Source organism: Colias eurytheme, chromosome 19, assembly GCF_061535395.1.
Source record: "Colias eurytheme isolate Ceu_HAF_F1 chromosome 19, ilColEury1 Martin Lab GWU primary, whole genome shotgun sequence".
In the NCBI taxonomy this organism is placed as follows: Eukaryota; Metazoa; Arthropoda; class Insecta; order Lepidoptera; family Pieridae; genus Colias; species Colias eurytheme.
In genome coordinates this window covers 5,467,346-5,486,172 of record NC_142998.1, presented here as the reverse complement: position 1 = coordinate 5,486,172, position 18,827 = coordinate 5,467,346, and the positions used below count along the sequence as shown (strand labels likewise).

Below are 18,827 nucleotides of genomic sequence, written 5' to 3'. Positions count from 1 at the left end.
ATGAAAAATAACAATACAACTGCCCTAGCAAGGCAGTGTAACTAAAAGCCAAATAAAAGCGCCTATGTGTGTCAGTAATTATCACGACGCGGACGTGATAAAAATTGAAAGCGTAATGCCGCTTAAAGCAGCTTGTATAAGATAAAAATGCACTTAATATCATGTAGACATGAGTAATTTGTAATTGTAATGTAAGTAGGGAATCCAATCCCGCAAACGCGGGATCCCGCTAATGCGGGATCCCGCACCTTTTTTGCGGGATCAAAAATGCGGGATTACTCATGCGGGATCCCGCACGTTCGCGGGTTTGAAAAAAAGTAAGAAAAATAGGCTCAGACGATGATCGGAACTATTATCGGACGGAACAGAACGTAATCAATGTCAGTTCCAGACTCCAGTACTCTATGACTGGGGATTCCCCTACGGCGCACGGGGATTTAACTTTGCGCGTACTGAATGGGTGGCAGAGTCTAGAGCTGCTGTGCGTGTACCCACTCGAGATAACTCAACTGATTTGATATTGACACTTTTTGAATGTGGAGGGAATAGGGGGAAGTATTTGGAAGCTGTTTATACTTATGTAAAGTCAATTCCGCCTACAAGTGTGGAAGCCGAGCGTGCTATTTCCGCCGCTGGCTATTTATGCAACAAGATAAGATCAAATCTAAAAGATGAAACGTTAGATACTTTATCATTTCTTCGAAAGTATTTTCAAAAAAAAATAAGCTGATTTTAAATGCCTCTAAAACCAATGAATATGTTCTATCTATACTAATATTATAAAGAGGAAAGGTTTGTATGTATGTATGTATGGTTTTCACGCATAAACTACTGGACCGATTTTGATGAAATTTGGCACAGACAATCTTTAGACCCTGAGAAAGAACATAGGCTACCTTTTATTGCGAAATATGTACCACGGGCGAAGCCGGGGCGGACCGCTAGTTTCAAATAAAAATCTAAATATGAAACGTGAAATACCTATTGTGAATATTGTATTGTCTTAAACATCATTACCTATATTTAATTTATAATATAAGTGATAACTTTGCTTCATGTTGATAAGAATAATTAAAAATATTTGTGTGTATTTCCTTTCTTTAAATTACATGAAACAAAAATAATAATAATTAAAATCAATCCCGCAAATCCCGCGGGATCCGCGGGATTGATGATCTTAATCCCGCAGGCTTGCGGGATCGCGATTTTGATGCGGGATTGGATTCTCTAAATGTAAGTATTCGTGAGGTAAAGTTGCGTGCAATTAAATTTACGTGGAAATAAAATATGAATAAAATTAAATACCGTCCAAAATTTTACGAATAAAAGAGGGGAATAAAAGCATTATAATTTCAACAAGTAAACGTATCCTACTCTCAAAATAAATAAATTGTCAAATATATTAAAAACAATGAACGCATCTATTTAAATAATGAGTTGAAGACATTATCCACAAACTAACTTGGTTACCCGCAGACGTAAATAGTTTTTTACATTTAATTTATATTAACATGCACGTGAATACTTTTAACATCTGTTTTGTATAATGGGAAGAGTATCGAAACATAACCAAGGTCAGATGCATAATATTATCCTTCAGACAGTAAGCAGTCGCGAGGGCTGGCACGGCCGTTCCAACCGGATTGACACCGTTGCATAATATAATGTATGAATCCCACCTTGTAACAACTAAGCCGTAAGTTGCCTTTGTGTGCTCCTCATATTTGAAGACGATAATAAATTATTATTCGTTATGATATAATATCATAATTATATGTAAGTAGGTATACATATATAATTGGATCATCAATTTAATGCAACAAAACTGTCCTGTATGATAACATATTAAACTACCTCAGCTCTATAAATGCATCATACTGCCAGAGCAACTTCCTAAAACTACTGACAGAGTAAAATTCAATCTGATTTCTTCAACTAAATTATTAATAACGACAATATAAGGATATTGTTGTTGTTAATATCATGTATCAATGTAGTAGTGTGGTAGTAGTGTGTATAAAGTAAGTAGCATTAAGTCTACAGTATAAATAAATAAACAGAGCTGTATTGACACTTCGACCATAATTTTTTGCTGTATCACTTCGACCATTATTTTTTGCTGTGAAATATTAATTTTGGTATGGCTTTATACAACGGTTGCATTTTTTTTTAATTCACGCAATCGAGTCGGGGTGTAGAGAGTCACGCCGGCGCCGCGTGTGACTCAGAATTAGGCGCCTATTACCATACCCGCGATCACAATCTACCGAGTCTGACCATTCCTAATTAAGGTGTACAAATTTAGGGTGAGAAACCAATGGAAAATGCTCAAAACGTCTAATAACAACCTTTACGACTTTAAGTCGATGTTGTCTATTATTTAAAATTCATATTCTTTGTATTTTGGACATTCCAATTGTCTTTGTATTTATTACGCTGAAAACTTCAGTAGTTTTCTAGCCGCTTTAATTATTATCACTAATTGTTTAGTTTGTATAATATATACCAGAAATGGTGCGACAGTAGCAGTATTCCTGGCGATGACAAGATACGCTGTGACTTCCTTATCCGTAACGCGATGTAATCGGCCTAAGAGCGATATCTAATTTGAATATCCAACGACCTGATAAATCTAGATTTACATATCTTCCCTGTCGGAATACGTAGCAGTCATGGGAATGATATTAATAACAGAACGTTATTAATGCATTTATCGTGGCACTTGACACATCCGTTTCAATTTTGTAACAAAAAAGTATTTTCACGTGAATAATTTTGAGTTATAATATCCGAGTTGGTGTACCATTAATATCTGTTGTAGCATTTACGTCGGAATTCTCTAGAAATTCTCCTGGGTTCCCGAGAGGTTCAGATCGTGACTCCGCGTCGCGTTCGCTGCAATTTGCTTACCCATACAGTGCCGGTGCCCGCCGCTCTAATCATGTGTAAAATATTACTGTACCTCGTCACAGCAACACGGAATCGGGACGGCACGTCAAAAGTCACAGAGAAACTGTTCGAGATTAATTGAATGCGATAGCTAGTGCACGATTACCGTCGTCACTGAGGGAATACTTGGAACGTGATCTTCGAAACGAGCTTTAAATAACTAAAATGTATTTACAGTGTTGGTTAATGGAAATTATACTCCGTAAAGTTAGCACGCTGCTTTATCAGCGACTCGCACAACCAAAATAATTGTTCTTGATAAATTTATACTAATTTGTGACAAGAGATCGCTTTTGGTACCTTTACCTAATCACGTGAAACAATGTTTTTTTTTTTGTTATTATGTTAAAAAATTTATGCCGATAAAAATTAACAATAAAACAAAGCTTTCTAAAAATAATTGAAGTTGAATTGAAGTCTGAGTACATATTTTGTCACAGTTTATTTAGTAGAAAATGTTAATTTGCGTTGAATAAATTATTTTAGGTATTTTTAGAATTAAACAAACAAACGCAAACACAACACGGAGAAACATAATATTATCATATGATGAATACATATAACAAATAATGATAAGGCAGGCGAGCTATGGTATGAATCGCGTAGGCGGCAATCATCTGATGCTATCTGTAAATAAGTGCCCTCTGCACACTTGATCAAGTCAGATCTTAGTTAAAAGGCACTGCATCGTTGATATTCTTTGTGAAATTAATTTATAGAAATTTAAATACATTTAAGTAACGATATGTTGTATCTTTGCCTAACTATATAAATTATAGAGCGCTTCAAACAGATCGAAAGTGAATGTGTCATTTATTGATAAAAAGCACTTAGAAAAAGAACAATATATCAAATTAAAATACTACCGCAGAATAATGCATAAAATAAGACCTCGTCTTGGAAATAAACAGTGGTCAATTACGCTGGTAGCGCCCGGCTTTGTGGCGCGTTCAGAAACAATCGAAGCGGTGCGATGGGCGAGATACCGGCCCGTAATAACTCTAATGGTGAGATAAGACCGCCACTGCTCTGCTACACGCTGTACCAACCGCACAAATGTACCAACACACTGCGTACACTATACTTTAATCAGATGTGGTACTACGTCACACACACTGGCTGACTTAGTTTATTTAATGCTAGTTATTCCTACTGTTTTCTCTGTATTCATTTATGAATAAAGCAACAAGTAGGTATGCTAACTTACGTAAAGAGAGGTTACTGTAGGTTATTTTTATAGAAAAATGTGTATGAATAAGAATTAACGCATCTGGATTTTCTCACAGCTTGAAAGTTTTGTGATGCACAGCGGTACCAGTTTACGCCGACAACCATGTAAACGATTTATTCCCGAGCCTCGTTTTGCATTACTCGATAGGAAGCAAGGGCTGGTGGTATCATTTTAGTCAATTTTGCATCATGCATTATCATATAGATTTAACCATAGAATTATGATTTCAGTTATTGCAATTCAATTATCAGATATTTGATATTTTTAGTTACAGTAATTCTTATGTGTATTGTGACAAAAAGGATGAATATTTATTAGTTAGGATCACACATAATATAATAGGCATGGGAAAACTTCTAGCGTGAATTTATAGCCACGTTATTTTAGTATACGGTTCAACAGGTTATCAGGTTAATGATAAAAGACGATTTAATATAATGGCTTACTGGTCCTGTCTTTCTATGTAAACAGGTGTTCTACTGTCAACCCTACAGTAGCGAGTTGCGTAGTTGTCACAAGGGGCTATATTAAACAAGCCAACACTAGATGGTTGTGAGACCGGCTTATCCCGACTCCCGATACCCTACTCAACGCTTCGTTAATAACTTGTACTTGCCGTTTATAAACTTGAACCTTTAATACAAATCTCCTTATAATAAATAGGGCAGTGCCGTTCATTTTTAAGCTGAATAAGAATTAGGTCTCATCAAAGTACGAAATTGCAACGAATTTAAAGATGACAAACTTAACGTTTATAACATAAAATGCATAACTATAAGGGCATACATATTTTTAATTGGCATGTGAGCAGCCTGATTGAGAGCGTTTATTATTAACACAACGAGCCCGTATGAGGGTCGGCGAATTGTTTATAAAGCGGTCGATTCAATATAAGTAAGCAGCAGTGGTGCATAAAATCGATGTGACCAAGTGCGACCTGAGAACACATCGAATGTACATAGCACTCACTCATACATAAATCTCTTGCATTCCCTCACAACGTCTACCTGTTTCGCTTTAAACATTTCACCTTCGTATGCAACATTCAGTGCTTAAATCGCAATTTACATGATAATCATAAGTATTCGTATATACACATGACAAGAATGCACTCCAAAGATCTCCACTGCAAAGGAACTCGTCTGTTATTTTAATAGAATCATTATTATCCATCTGTCCAATGTAACTGGGAATGCAATGCGATCGTCTATTTTCACAGAACAAGAGTCTATAATCGTTTATGTTCATAGACGATAGTCTAACCGGTTTAAACAGCGAGACGAGGCGAAGGAAATCAATGCTTCGTATAATGATCAAGTTTAGAGTAGGATAGTTTGCATTTAACTTGAATATCAGCGCATCGATTAAATGATCGGCGGAGCACTCAGTTGTGTATGAGATTGCGCACTTTTTGCGGATGTCACCAAAAGCCGGCATTCGCCGTCCAAAGGTGTCCAACCGGTTTAGTAACCATCGCCTCCCGTCGTCATATGCGCGTCTACAAATTCAATACTCGTCAAATACCGCAAAATGCAATACAACCAGTGCGCTGTGCCAAGCCACCATTAATAAAGGCAAGCATGTGTAATTTAATGCGCCCTCAATTACCAACCACATTTTAATATTTATCACGACTTTGTCAAAACTTTCAAGCAAATTATGTTTATCTGTACGAAATGAAGTGTCAAGACCAATGTTACCAAATATAAATATGAAGTAAGCAGAAAATGGGAATCGGAAATAAGTACAAAGTACTAGGAAAACGTAAACATGGCAGCAATTTTTTTAAATTCATGAATGCAAATAATTAAAAGCATAAATTAATTGCCTATCCATATGAAAACGTTGATAAATACATACTATACATACATGATACAACAAAACAGAAAGTTGTACTTATATATATTATGCTAGTGTGTACGAATCGATTGCATAGATGAATTATGTAACTAAATCGCGAAGCTTATTATAAACAATAACAGTGCCTTTTCTTTCAGATAAAGACTAGCTACTCGTAGTATGTTGCAAAATCAGTCATCGTAATTACGATAAATCATCGAATGCAAACAATAACTATGAAAAAATAAAAACCAGGAAATGAAGCATAGGTATTAGTAATACTATATCCACAGCATCTCTTTGGTATAAGCGTTGATAAAGCGAGTCGATGCGATAACAATCAGGAAGAGATGTAAATTGAACTGGAATGGTACCGTAATCTCGTTAAAGCTATTAGATACCCGAGATAAGATCTACAGGGCTTTAACTGCGACGCACATCAATCAGTGGCATGTACTATGGAGCTCGCGAGCTTAGCGTCGATCAGCGGTGGCCGGTGGCAGCTCCCTCCATTTTCTTTATAATGATCTCGCAAAGCAAAAACTAAACTTAGAAGAAGGTAAACAATAAAAAGCTTAGTTGTACGCTAAGTAATCTTTGGTCTTGAATTAGGGACTTCATAATATTATATAGGAAGTCATCAAATAATTTGAAGTTAAAATAAAGAAATTAAATATGTAATATAAAAAAATTATCAGTGATTCAATTTTAATTTATAATCTAAATAGGATATCAGATCGCAAAATAATTTCATAGAATATATTTTATTACTAACCGGACTTACAACCGTTTTATGTACGTTTTTATTTAAATTAATCAAAAGACGCTGCCAAGAATGGAAAGAATAGTTTTCTTAGACTAATATAATTATCATCATGAACAAGTAACAATTTGAAAAAATTTCAAAGAAATAATGATTTAATTTTTTAGACGAATGAAAAGGTTATTTGAAGGGTATATCTATTGGAAGTAATTATTGGAATGATAGACTGGGTAACGTAGACATTTATAGCTAATACCAATAATGATGTATATAGATACAAAGCGCCATCATTCCGAACTCCAAGCTCGGAAAACATGCGCATTACGCAATCGCTTAATGAGGTAGCCGTCCCATGTGACCAGAAAAATCGTTGCAAATGTGGCGGACGCGAATCGTAGCTTTATCAACAAGTATTTCACTTGCAAGTGTTAAAGAAAGAAAAGGTAATGATAACAAATGATATTTACATTACGGATGTGTGCTCAGCGGATTTTAACACGCGACGCGGTCACGCTCGCTCGATCACAATTTCACGGTCAAATTGTATAACTTTGATCTGTCCATTTAGTTATAGTGCTATTTTATAGCTAGGTGCCAATTTTTATACCAGCGCATTGAACATATTTGCAGACATCAATCAAAATACAACGTAACGAGTACATTGACATATTTAATCTGTAAAACTGCATATATTTTAACCCATGACAACGTAGAAATATTTTTTTATTGTAATAAATCCATCCATCTATCCGATATATTTGTTCCAGGTAATGCGAAAAATAACTGGACTATCAATCGGCACGACTTTCACTGGCTTGTTTACTTTTAGAAAAAGATGTTGAATTGCCCACAAAAAAAAGCGTCAGCTAATAGCGCAAATATAAACCGTGCTAATACCAACATAGTATGATAAACTGTCTTATACATTAATGTTTACATTAGTCGCTGTAGAGTAATAAAATTTAATTTTGCGTATCTGTGTTAGAACACGCGGGCGATAGGTGCCTATCGGTAACCAACAGTAAGTAGGTCTCTCGTATGAATAATGTTAAGATGAAAATCTCTATACGCTAACTAGAATGAATCATTAGAGCAAAATCGTTTAATATCACATTACCATTTGTAAAATTCGGACTGGATAGAATTGCAAATATTCTAATTAGTCTACAAAAATATAGAATTGTAAATGCCAGCTACCATTATTAACAAGTGGAAGAAACAACTTATTAGTGGATGTCATCCACTAATAAGTTGTTTCACATTATTTATAAATTTTATTGGAAAATGTAAATATTATTAATAATAATTAAAATTAAATATTTAGCACCTGACAGTCATGCTGGTCGTGGTAGGAGCTGACGAGTTGGCTCACATACTCCCAGACTTCGCCGGGAGCAGTCCAAGCCGCAGGAGTGGCTTCGTGTCTCATCGTGCATCACAAATAATTCACTGCATTCCCCTATGTTCTCACTTTTAAACACTATTTACTATTAGCAGGTATTGCTCACACACGCGAACTGTTGAAGAGCTATTTATATTGTTTTATCCTCAATCACGCGCAACTGGGTCGCGATCTACATAGCAAGCTGCACTAAAACGATGGAAGTTTGTAAACAATCGTTTCACTTTACGGGTAATTATTTTATTTCAGCAATTCCTCTTCTGGAATTATTGAGATAAATCAGTAAAACGAAAATAATATTAAACCCGTTATATGAATACAAACATAAAATTTTAACTTAAATTTATGAATAAAATATTATATCAAACACTATTATTAAGAGCACACAGAAATTAGTAATTTGCAGTGATGCGTGCAATCACAGAACAAATCCATCGGTTGTGCACGAATGCCAGTGATAACGCGCGACCTTGAGCCGCGTTGAGCAATTGATAAGAGAATTTTGGCAGACCCCGCAATTCTCTCTCTTCGCACGCTTATCGGAGCACTGTTTATTTTTTAAGAAATAATGCCGACACACTTATTATAACGATATCACTCAATGCCTTATAATCCACACACGACATTTTTAAATTTTATTTGTAAACAAAAATATCAATCAATAGTAAATAATCCTGATTTTCCTAATTTTAGGCAGGACATAAAATTATTATCATGCTAAGTACTTTATTTAGTTACCGGATATACACATTTATAATCTTCAATAACCGTCATTCATAAGGAGCGAAACGAGTATCGTAAATATATTTATATGCGCACATCACAGCACCGCGTACGCAAACGTCAGATCGGGACGCGCGCGCGCTTTGTAACGAGCCTGCTAATGGCTGGCGCGACGCGTATTCGCGACCCCCACTCTGCCACTGTACGCGCTATCAAACCAGTTTACGTGAAAAATTTTAATTCCTTAACGCGGGTGACGACCGGTCGCGCTTTCCTCGCTCCGGCCTCCCCCGCGAGGAAAAAGCGCAGCGCCCCCGGGGCGCACCGGAAGTGCATGGCCGGCACGCGAACCGAGCGCACCCACCGCCTTAATTAAATGCTGCACGCTGCACACCTACCCTCTATAGTCTATACATAACACGCTTTTCTACAACCCAGTTATATCACTGTATTTACCAAGTCTTTTATACGAATTTTAAATTCACTATTGCCACAGATTAGATATCCTATCCTGTTGCCAAATCTTATTTTCTTTTTCCTTATTATAAAGTTCTAACTAAAACAATATATTATACTAAATTTAATTCATAAATGTGACAAGATATCTTCGTTTAAGAAAATATTCGAAACAATAGACTAATAAATAACTAATCCAACGTCGAGTGAATGACCGACCTGAAGATTTTTCGTAGGCGTTGCTAATTTGAATATTGATCCGACAAAATTCTCTAATATTACCTATATTCAAAATATGGCCATTGTAGTATCGCTAAATTTTATTTATTTTACAAAATAATTATACCTACAGTAGAAATACTTCAAGATAAGTAATTTAGGTGTCAAACAAACTCATCAAAGAAATGAATTATTCAAAACGACGATTTAAAATGTATTTTGTTTTCAATTTTCGTAATTGTGTTAGGTCGCGTAGGCGTCATAGCGAATTCTCTGAGTGCCGATAGACATGGAATCGGTAGACGAAAATAAGGTCAGGAATGCAAACGTGCCTCGACTTTCTCCTTGCAACATAAATCGACTGCTTGAGATGATTGTGTCGTAAAACAATTGCTTCGTAGTGAGATGCATTTATGTGTAACTTTAGATGATTAACCAAATACACTCAGTAGCATGGGTGGATCGCAAAATTATCTTTACGAATGGGGAATGAATACTAAAAATTATAATTTATTGTTACAGTAATTTTTATAAAAAAATTGCTTTTCAAAAAAAAAAAATTTATAAATTTCAATAATTGTGCTAAACTTAACGGAAATAAAGTGTATCAAACTTAAAAAAAATTTCAAAAACCAAAGATCACATCAATTTAAATTCTTGCCATAAAATAAATAATATAATTATGTACTACGCAGTTGTATAAAACTTACTTTACTACGCAATAAAACGCATGGCCCTTTTATTCCTTTGTTATTCAAAAATATTATATGTATTAACAATGTAGCAACTTTATTTATACCATTCAAGCATTAACTCGGGTGCTCGTCTTTATCAATTCTTTCCATTTAGCAGTGAACGTGTGGTAAATAATTTATATGAACCATAAAAACTGTATTAGAATTACTGCACAAAGAAATTGGGGTACCTTTTGAGTAACTGAATCATATAGGTAACCCTTCCTATTCATGTTCCCCTATTTTAAACCAAAATATGTATTCAAAAAAGGGTAAGAAACAGCGACAAGTCAAATAGCCACACATTCGTTGAAAACGGGCGTGTTTCGAAGAAATATACTATTACTTATTTTAATTAAATGTGTCATGCAAACCACTCGTTGCCTTTAAGGGGTCATTTATAAGCTCTATAAAAAGACTTTGAGGAAGTCACGAAAGATACCTAAAAATGAAATATCAACTTACAAAAAGAAATGTCTCTGGACGATAATGCAGCATGACATGAGTTAAGTGGTGTCAATGCTCGTTTTGACTTAAGATCGATGATTGAAATGCAATTCAAACTACGTTCTGGCAACTGATTGATGAAACTTTCTATTTTCTATGGGTTCGGTGTTGCTGTCATGCAAAAACTTAATTCATGCACTATAATCGGCCTAGCAAAGCAGTGGTGAGGATTTTTATATCGATAAGTCAGAGGTTCGAGACCAGACCAGCGTGCAGGAAATAAACTTCATTTTTTTTTTTAATTTATCATGTTCATAGAAATCTAAATAACAAGACACTAGAAGTCGTAAGCGCGCGTGACCTTGTCGCCACTCAGGTGACTTCCAAGCCACCAGTGCGTTCGTCGCTGTTCAGTTGCTCTAGAGACGTGCGTATGTTAACATCCCATTGCGGAAATTCTTCCACAAGTTGCAATTATACTAATAAAGGAATGACATTTCTTCGGTCAGTATGTTTTTTAGAAATAATTGCCATTTTTCTTTAAAATTAAAGAATATAATTTACAAGTAATACGAATGTCACCATAGTAATCTAAATAAAAATGAATGTCACAGTCGACCGCTCTTATAGTACGTTTAACACAAATTTCAACCTTATTTCTATGTGTTTAGGTTCAAAGTTATATCTATTGAAAATTAACGCCCTCTGTTGTAGAAAAGCCAAATTTTTACGTATTTGTATTTGTCTGACCAAAAAGAATCAAAGCATCTCATGTACAGTCAGAAGCATAAATATATTACCATTTGCAGATTAGCAATAATATCTGTCATAAGAACGGGTTCAATAATATCTGTCTGCCCGTATACAGCAAAAATATCTGACATTAGTAGGCAGCATAATAAAGTGGCATCAAAATTATGTGACGAAAATGTTACAGCAAATAATTGTGACAACCTCTCGAAGCATAAATATGTGACGGCACCTAGGAGGCAATAATATCTGACACAATTTTATATTTCTATATTGTAAAATATAATTGAATCCTCACAAAAAGCATAAATATGTGACACTAGCTTTCCGCCCGCGGCTTCGCCTGCGTTTTCACAGAAATACCACATAGTTCCCGATCCCGTGGGAATTTTGGGATAAAACCTATCCTAAGTGTTAACCCAAGTTACCCTTTATTTGTCTGCTAAATTTTATTGTAATCGGTTCAGTAGTATTTGCGTGAAAGAGTAACAAACACACACACACACATACACATCCTCACAAACTTTCGCATTAATAATACTAGATTAGTAGGATAGGAAGTAGGATTATAGTAGGACTAGTAGGATAATATAGGATAGGATTTTAAAAAGGCAAAACGTTATTTATTGAATTAGTGTTATGTATTTTGCTGGGGTAAGAATATGAACAAAAGACACATTATATTTTGTAAATATTTTTTTTTAATAAAATTACGATAATATGATAACTTGCCATAATTTTCGATACTCAATAAAATAATAGCAATATTATAGGCTAATATAATTATTATAGGTAAATGAAAATGAATAACGGAGCAATCGTGTCAAACGCCGTTAACGTCAAATATAACAAAACATGTGACAAAAGTCAAAACAATTTCTAAATATGTAATACATGAAGGTTACACTGAACCTTCAAATAAAATAAATCTACCCAAGTGGGCGCATTCATATAAGTATATGAATACTTTAATTTTGTCATGATATGATATCCTTCTAATACCTATTATAAATGCAAAAGTTCGTGAGTATCATGTAAGGATGTTTGTTACTCTTTCACACAAATAAAAGAGAAAATGGAATTTAGCACACACATAGAAGGTAACTTGGATTAACGCTTATGAGAGCTTTTATCCTGGAAATCCCACAGGAACGGAAACTATGCGGGTTTTTCTTTGAAAACGCGGGCGAAGCCGCGGGTGTTAAACTAGTAGGATATATGTAATATCTAGACATACAATATGTAGTATACAACGACGGCACATATTAATTAATATGGTAATAATGTTTTAAAACAACGTAGTTAAAATAAAATTTATTTATTTTGTATTAATTCAATATTAAATTAAAAATAAAATTGTGTCAGATATTATTGCTTCCTAGTTGATGTCACATATTTATGCTTTTAGTGTGGAATCAACGCAAAATACAGAAATATAAAATTGTGTCAGATATTATTGCCACCTAGTCGGTGTCACATATTTATGCTTTGTGTGAGGAATCGAAGCAAAATACAGAAATAATTTGGAAAATCCAAAAGTGCACGCCTCATAATTTTTTTTAAATAAATATTAATTAATTATTATTTTTGTTTATTTAATAACAATTAAACCACATCGAATCAGACCCTGAAAAATGAAAGGGTTCTATTCCTGAGCATGCTCAAGCGTAAGAGAAAAAAAAAGACTCGATTAGTAAAGTATTTCGGTCGCTATCGTGTTAACAAGAAAAAGGATCCGCACATACAGACACACGGACGTCCAAGACAGAACTTTTTTAAACTGTTTTTTAACTAGTTTAAATAACAAAAATGACATCAAAAATATCATGAACGTTAAAAATAGTGTTTTTTCTTAATATGTGTGTGTATGTATTATCTTACAAGTGCAATGTATGATACATAAAGACATTTTAAGTTTGAAAAATCAGATGTTTTGCGCGAAGTGACAGTAGTACCCACCTCAACGCTTCGCTTATGAGGCGTGCAATATGAAATTGTGTCAGATATTATTGCCACCTAGTTGGTGACACATATTTATGCTTTGTGTGAGGAATCGATGCAAAATACAGAAATATGAAATTGTGTCAGATATTATTGCTTCCTAGTTGATGTCACATATTTATGCTTTTTGTGAGGAATCTATGCAAAAGATAGAAATATGAAATTGTGTCAGATATTATTGCCACCTAGTTGATGTCATATATTTATGACTAGCGGTCCGCCCCGGCTTCACCCGTGGTACATATTTCGAAATAAAAGGTAGCCTATGTTCTTTCTCAGGGTCTAAAGATTATCTGTGCCAAATTTCATCAAAATCGGTCCAGTAGTTTATGCGTGAAAACCATACATACATACATACATACATACAAACAAACCTTTCCTCTTTATAATATTAGTATAGATTTGTATGAGGAATCGATGCAAAATACAGAATTATATGAAATTGTGTCAGATATTATTGCTTCCTAGTTGATGTCACATATTTATGCCGTGAGAGGTTGTCACAATTATTTGCTGTAACATTTTCGTCATATAATTTTGATGCCACTTTATTATGCTGCCTACTAATGTCAGATATTTTTGCTGTATACGGGCAGACAGATATTATTGAATTAGTTCTAGTGACAGATATTTTTGCACATCGCCCCCTAGGCATATATTATTGCTCGTGACTGTACATACCTAGGGATGCTATTCTAAATAAACCATAAAATCGTATGTTAGGGTATCTACATATTAAAATGCTGACTTTATTTTTTAAGTTAGTTTTCACTAAAATGAATCTGTCCAATAAAAGGCATAGTTTACTTGTGTGTACTGTTTAGCTATCAGTTTAAATGTGTTGATTTTGGCGACAGTGGTCTTCATACTAATTATGACATTATAGCAGTTCTAGTGTCTTGTTATTTAGATTTCTATGATCATGTTTATAACATCACCACTGCTTGAACGGTGAAGGTATTCATCATGAGGTAACCGACATGTCGAAGAATCAAAATTTGAAAATCATATGACATCCGCCAACCTGCACTTGGCCAGGGTGGTGGATTAATGGCTTGATCACATACGGGAGGTCTTTGTCCCAGCAGTTGGAACATAATGGGCTGATGATGAATCAGCCTGGACGCAAACTATATGTATAAATGCATGATTTCATACATTTTTAGACGCGCATGCAGCATGACAATTCACGTAAACGCATGTCTGCTGGTATTTCCGTCTAGGGATAACTTTGTTAAGGATGTACAGTAAATTTACGGCAAAGTAATCGAAATGAAAGGATCGATCTTTAGGACGGATGAAATTAACCTGTTACATTACAACAATAGCCAATGTCTGGGAAGTAGAGGACCTAGAGGGCTTGAATCACCCCCATGTATGTTATGCGATTTTTCGTATTTTTGGAGTTATGACTTTTTGTTCAATTTTTCACCTATCGCCGAGTATGATGACATTCTTATCATGGAGGCGTGAATTATAGCAGTAGATGCTTGATTTTTTTTGTGTGCTTAGCTGATAGATAGATCAATTCAGTATGGTAACATTTACTATCGTTAGATCTTTAAATTAAATTAAATTAAATTTAATTAGTTAGTTAGATTTTTTTAATGGAATAAAAAAAGAATTAATTGCCAAGAAAGATAAAATTATACAGTATGTTCACAACTTCAAGGGCCCGTTGATTCATCAATATCACATTAATGATTAAAACAAAATTACTGTTTGGCTTTTAAAAATTTGCTCTATCTATCAGGTAACTACCCTGAAAATTTCATATTATTATTTGTAAGGCTTCAATCAAAAAATTTAAATCCAAAAGTGGTAAAAAAAAAATTTTAATTTTATAAATTAAAATTATAATTGCAAAACCGATTACAAGGTGTTTAATTACAAGATGTCTGAATGTCCTTTTATTATTTTTAATGGTTTCTTCTGCTACTCTCAATTTTCGGAATAATTCGTCCAAACAACGAATTTCTCGAATAGACGAGGTCTTTATAGTATTTAAAAAAAAATCAATGTGGTTTAGGTTGGGGGACCATAGAGGCCAGGATATAGGGCAAAAATACCCTAAGAAATGTATAGGTCGTTGCCGCCTGCGCGTGCGCCGGTGACGTCTGCCTTATAACCACCTTTTAATTATTATTATTGATTTTGAAAAACAATTGTTAAAATATCTATCTTCTATACTATATGATATATTTATTCTTAAAAACCAAACACAGTCAAATTCCAAAGCATAATATTCAACTAAACAACAATTGATAAATGCTTAATTGCAGATCCAATTTGTTGATTTTATAGTGTACTAAATATTAGGTATTTAGCTTAGAAAAAAAGCTCAAGAGCCAGTAAAAAACAACCAACCTGTAAAACTGGTAAACTTCACAATTTTTTTTATAAGAAACCACATATGAAATGAATACACAGTAGTTATCATTATACAACGTCTTTATCTCATAATTCCCTACAATGAGTTATATGTTTTTATTTATGAAACCATACTGGTTTTATAATTATAGTAGAGCCATTTTAATAGGCAACATTTGACAGTTCAACAAAATTCAAGAACGTAACCTAGTAACGACGACATAGAATAACATGATATTTCGTTTTGTTAGAACTGCACATTTGCTTAACTTTTTTCAATTACGACTACATATTTATAATAATAATGACCGATACAAGTAATTTTAAGATTTCATTTTACTGATAAAACCATTCTAAACATAATATACAATTTCTGAATTGAAGAACTGACGTCACTACAATTTTGTGTCAATAAACCTTTTTTCTTTTTAAATACCAGAGACGTTACTCTAAAAATCGAAATCTGACATCTAGAATCGAATGCATTGATTACTTGTGAATAAAAATCATCATAAATTAATAAATTCGATTGACAAATGTTTCAAATCCGTATCGATTAATTCACTTTAATCGATGTTTTTAAGCAGGTGACCTCTCTTCGAAGATAAAATTGATAGACGTCAAATGTTGCCTATTAAATTGGCTCGACAATAAAAGCCGTTTGGACATGCCTGGCTTTATTATTAGTATCTCTTTGCATCAATAAAATGTAAAACTTGCAATATTTACTTCTAATATTATTTATTTTTGTGAAACCTCTTTAAAATGGTGAACATGAACAACTGGAGCTGGACCAATAGAGATATTTTTATTTTTGTGTACATTGATATCAGGAGATGGATTGATATATATATATATATTTCCTACTATTGTCAAATAATATTGCAAAAAAATATTTCTACTCTTATTGTAACTAAATAACTATCTTACCTTAGAGCGCTGTCGCCCCTGCCCCCTCTTTGCTTCCTGACTTGAATCATCACACTTAGTCTTTTTGACACTTGCATTATTTTTACATGTTTTCTCTTTATTATTTTTTGAATCTTTATCACTTATGTCACTATCACTTTTGATTGTATTTCTTTTAGCAGTTTTTGGTACAGAGTTCTTGGTTGGTAAAGATTTCTTAACAGCTTTAAGTGGCAAGTCATCTTCGCTGGAAGAATCAGATGAACACTTGCTACATTCCGAGGTTGAACTACTCTCTGATAACTTTTTTTTTACAGGCTTCTCTTTTCTATGTTTGGACATAGGCTCATTGCCTTTCTTTTTAACTGAGGGTTTAGCTGTTTTCTTAGGAGTGACTTTCCGTGGAATTGCTGCAATTTTTAGTTTTAAGCCGGTATCACATGAAGTTACTGAGAAATGAGGTTTTCGAGCATTGGTTTGCTTGTTACTTGAGCATTCCCAGTCACTCCCTGATGTGTCACTTGAGCTGCTACTCTGTAATAAGAATAATACTAATTATTTCTAATGAAACCATTTTAATCGTTTAAAATACACAATTAAACTTCATATTATTTGTAAATTAATAGGTATGTATAGGAAAAAACTAACCTCAGAATCACTGTTTGAATCTGTATCACCACTTGAATCATGAGTTTTCGGCACCTCTGTGCCCATTTCTGAAACATTGCAATAAAAGAATCATAATTGATCTGGCTGCGTGATATCAAATATGTTATATAGTTGACCAGCAATTAGAGCAAATAAAATAAAACTTGTTTGTTTACAAACTGAACTTTTTCATAAAATGTTGAATTTGTTTGATGATTAAAAACATACATAAGACAAATGATAACGTTAAGACAAATGATTACAATAGTAGTCATTGTTATTTCATCACTTCTTTATATATAATTCACAATTATATGCACATACTCATAAAAATTGATAACCATTTACTTTTCTGCTGGGCACTATTATGATTCAACATGAAGAACATAAATGAATGAAAATACACATGTAAGAATGTGCCATAGAGGCGACTATGTCAACAATTCAGAAGATAATATTTCTCTTAAATTTGATAACCACCTCATTCGGATCTAATGACGCTTATAAATATAATATGGGGTACTTACTTCAAGGTTGGTCAAGATGTTCCGAATGAAAATACTTCCAATCTCTTCATTTCAATCAAAACACGCAAGTAAACATCGTATCACGCTGAAAGACATACATAAATGTTATATTCAGAGAATATTATCGGTTACGATGATAATAATTGTTTCACATAATAATCTTTCAGTTTTCTAACAATTTGTCCGGATGACAGATCTGACGACACTCGTAGGACCAGTTTTTCTTCAGGGTGCAGTTTAAAGTTGGGTGATCACATAGCTCATTTATTATATATTTATTATTTTAAATGCGCATTTGAATAATCAACAGTACTGATTTATCACTATCTATTAACATTTAACGGTTTTTACGACATTGGCGCCAAATAATGCTACGTATCAATTGTATTTTGTACTGTGTACAAAACATTATCCAAACGTATTAGCGAGGAAACAATTTTAATATTTACATTAAACATCACTAAATCTTATTACTAACCGGATAATAAACTTTGCCACTGTAGATTTTATTGAATACTTTTAATCAAACACTTCAAGATCGCATTGCTTGGCCTCCATGTTTACAAATCTTTTCGCATAAAAATTTTAACTAAATAGGTATGTACCATAGCCACCTTAGGAGAAAGCTAGAGTACTATAGCTTTTTCTTTTACTCATTTGGGTTGTATAGAAGTTAGAATGAGACTTCATCATTTCATTATTATCTGGAAATTGCAAGGCAAAATGGCGTCAAGAATGAGCATTTTACGCACGAGCAGTAATTAAACTTGAAATATTTTTTCATTTTATTAAAATGAGTTTTCGGGGTCCTAATGTATAATTAAAATATTCAAAAAGTGAACAAACTGTAAATATACAA

The 18,827-nt window shown here is 33.8% G+C and overlaps 1 protein-coding gene across 2 annotated transcripts in view; it reads right to left on the bottom strand.

Moving 5' to 3' along the window:
• Nucleotides 1-18,582, bottom strand: part of ash1 (histone-lysine N-methyltransferase ash1) — a 49,732-nt gene extending 31,150 nt beyond the window's left edge. The window contains exons 1-4 of one of the 2 annotated variants that reach the window (XM_090113194.1): nucleotides 18,447-18,582; nucleotides 17,969-18,053; nucleotides 17,442-17,509; nucleotides 16,815-17,327 (exon numbers count right to left, since the gene is read on the bottom strand). In XM_090113194.1, coding sequence (XP_089969320.1) covers nucleotides 16,815-17,327; nucleotides 17,442-17,507 — 579 coding nt within the window. In that variant the 5' untranslated portion in view covers nucleotides 17,508-17,509; nucleotides 17,969-18,053; nucleotides 18,447-18,582. Of the gene's footprint in view, nucleotides 1-8,109; nucleotides 8,374-8,922; nucleotides 9,053-16,814; nucleotides 17,328-17,441; nucleotides 17,510-17,968; nucleotides 18,054-18,446 lie in introns of those variants that run through there. The other variant, XM_090113195.1, reaches the window with a different exon arrangement.
• Between the last annotated feature and the right edge of the window lie 245 nt (nucleotides 18,583-18,827).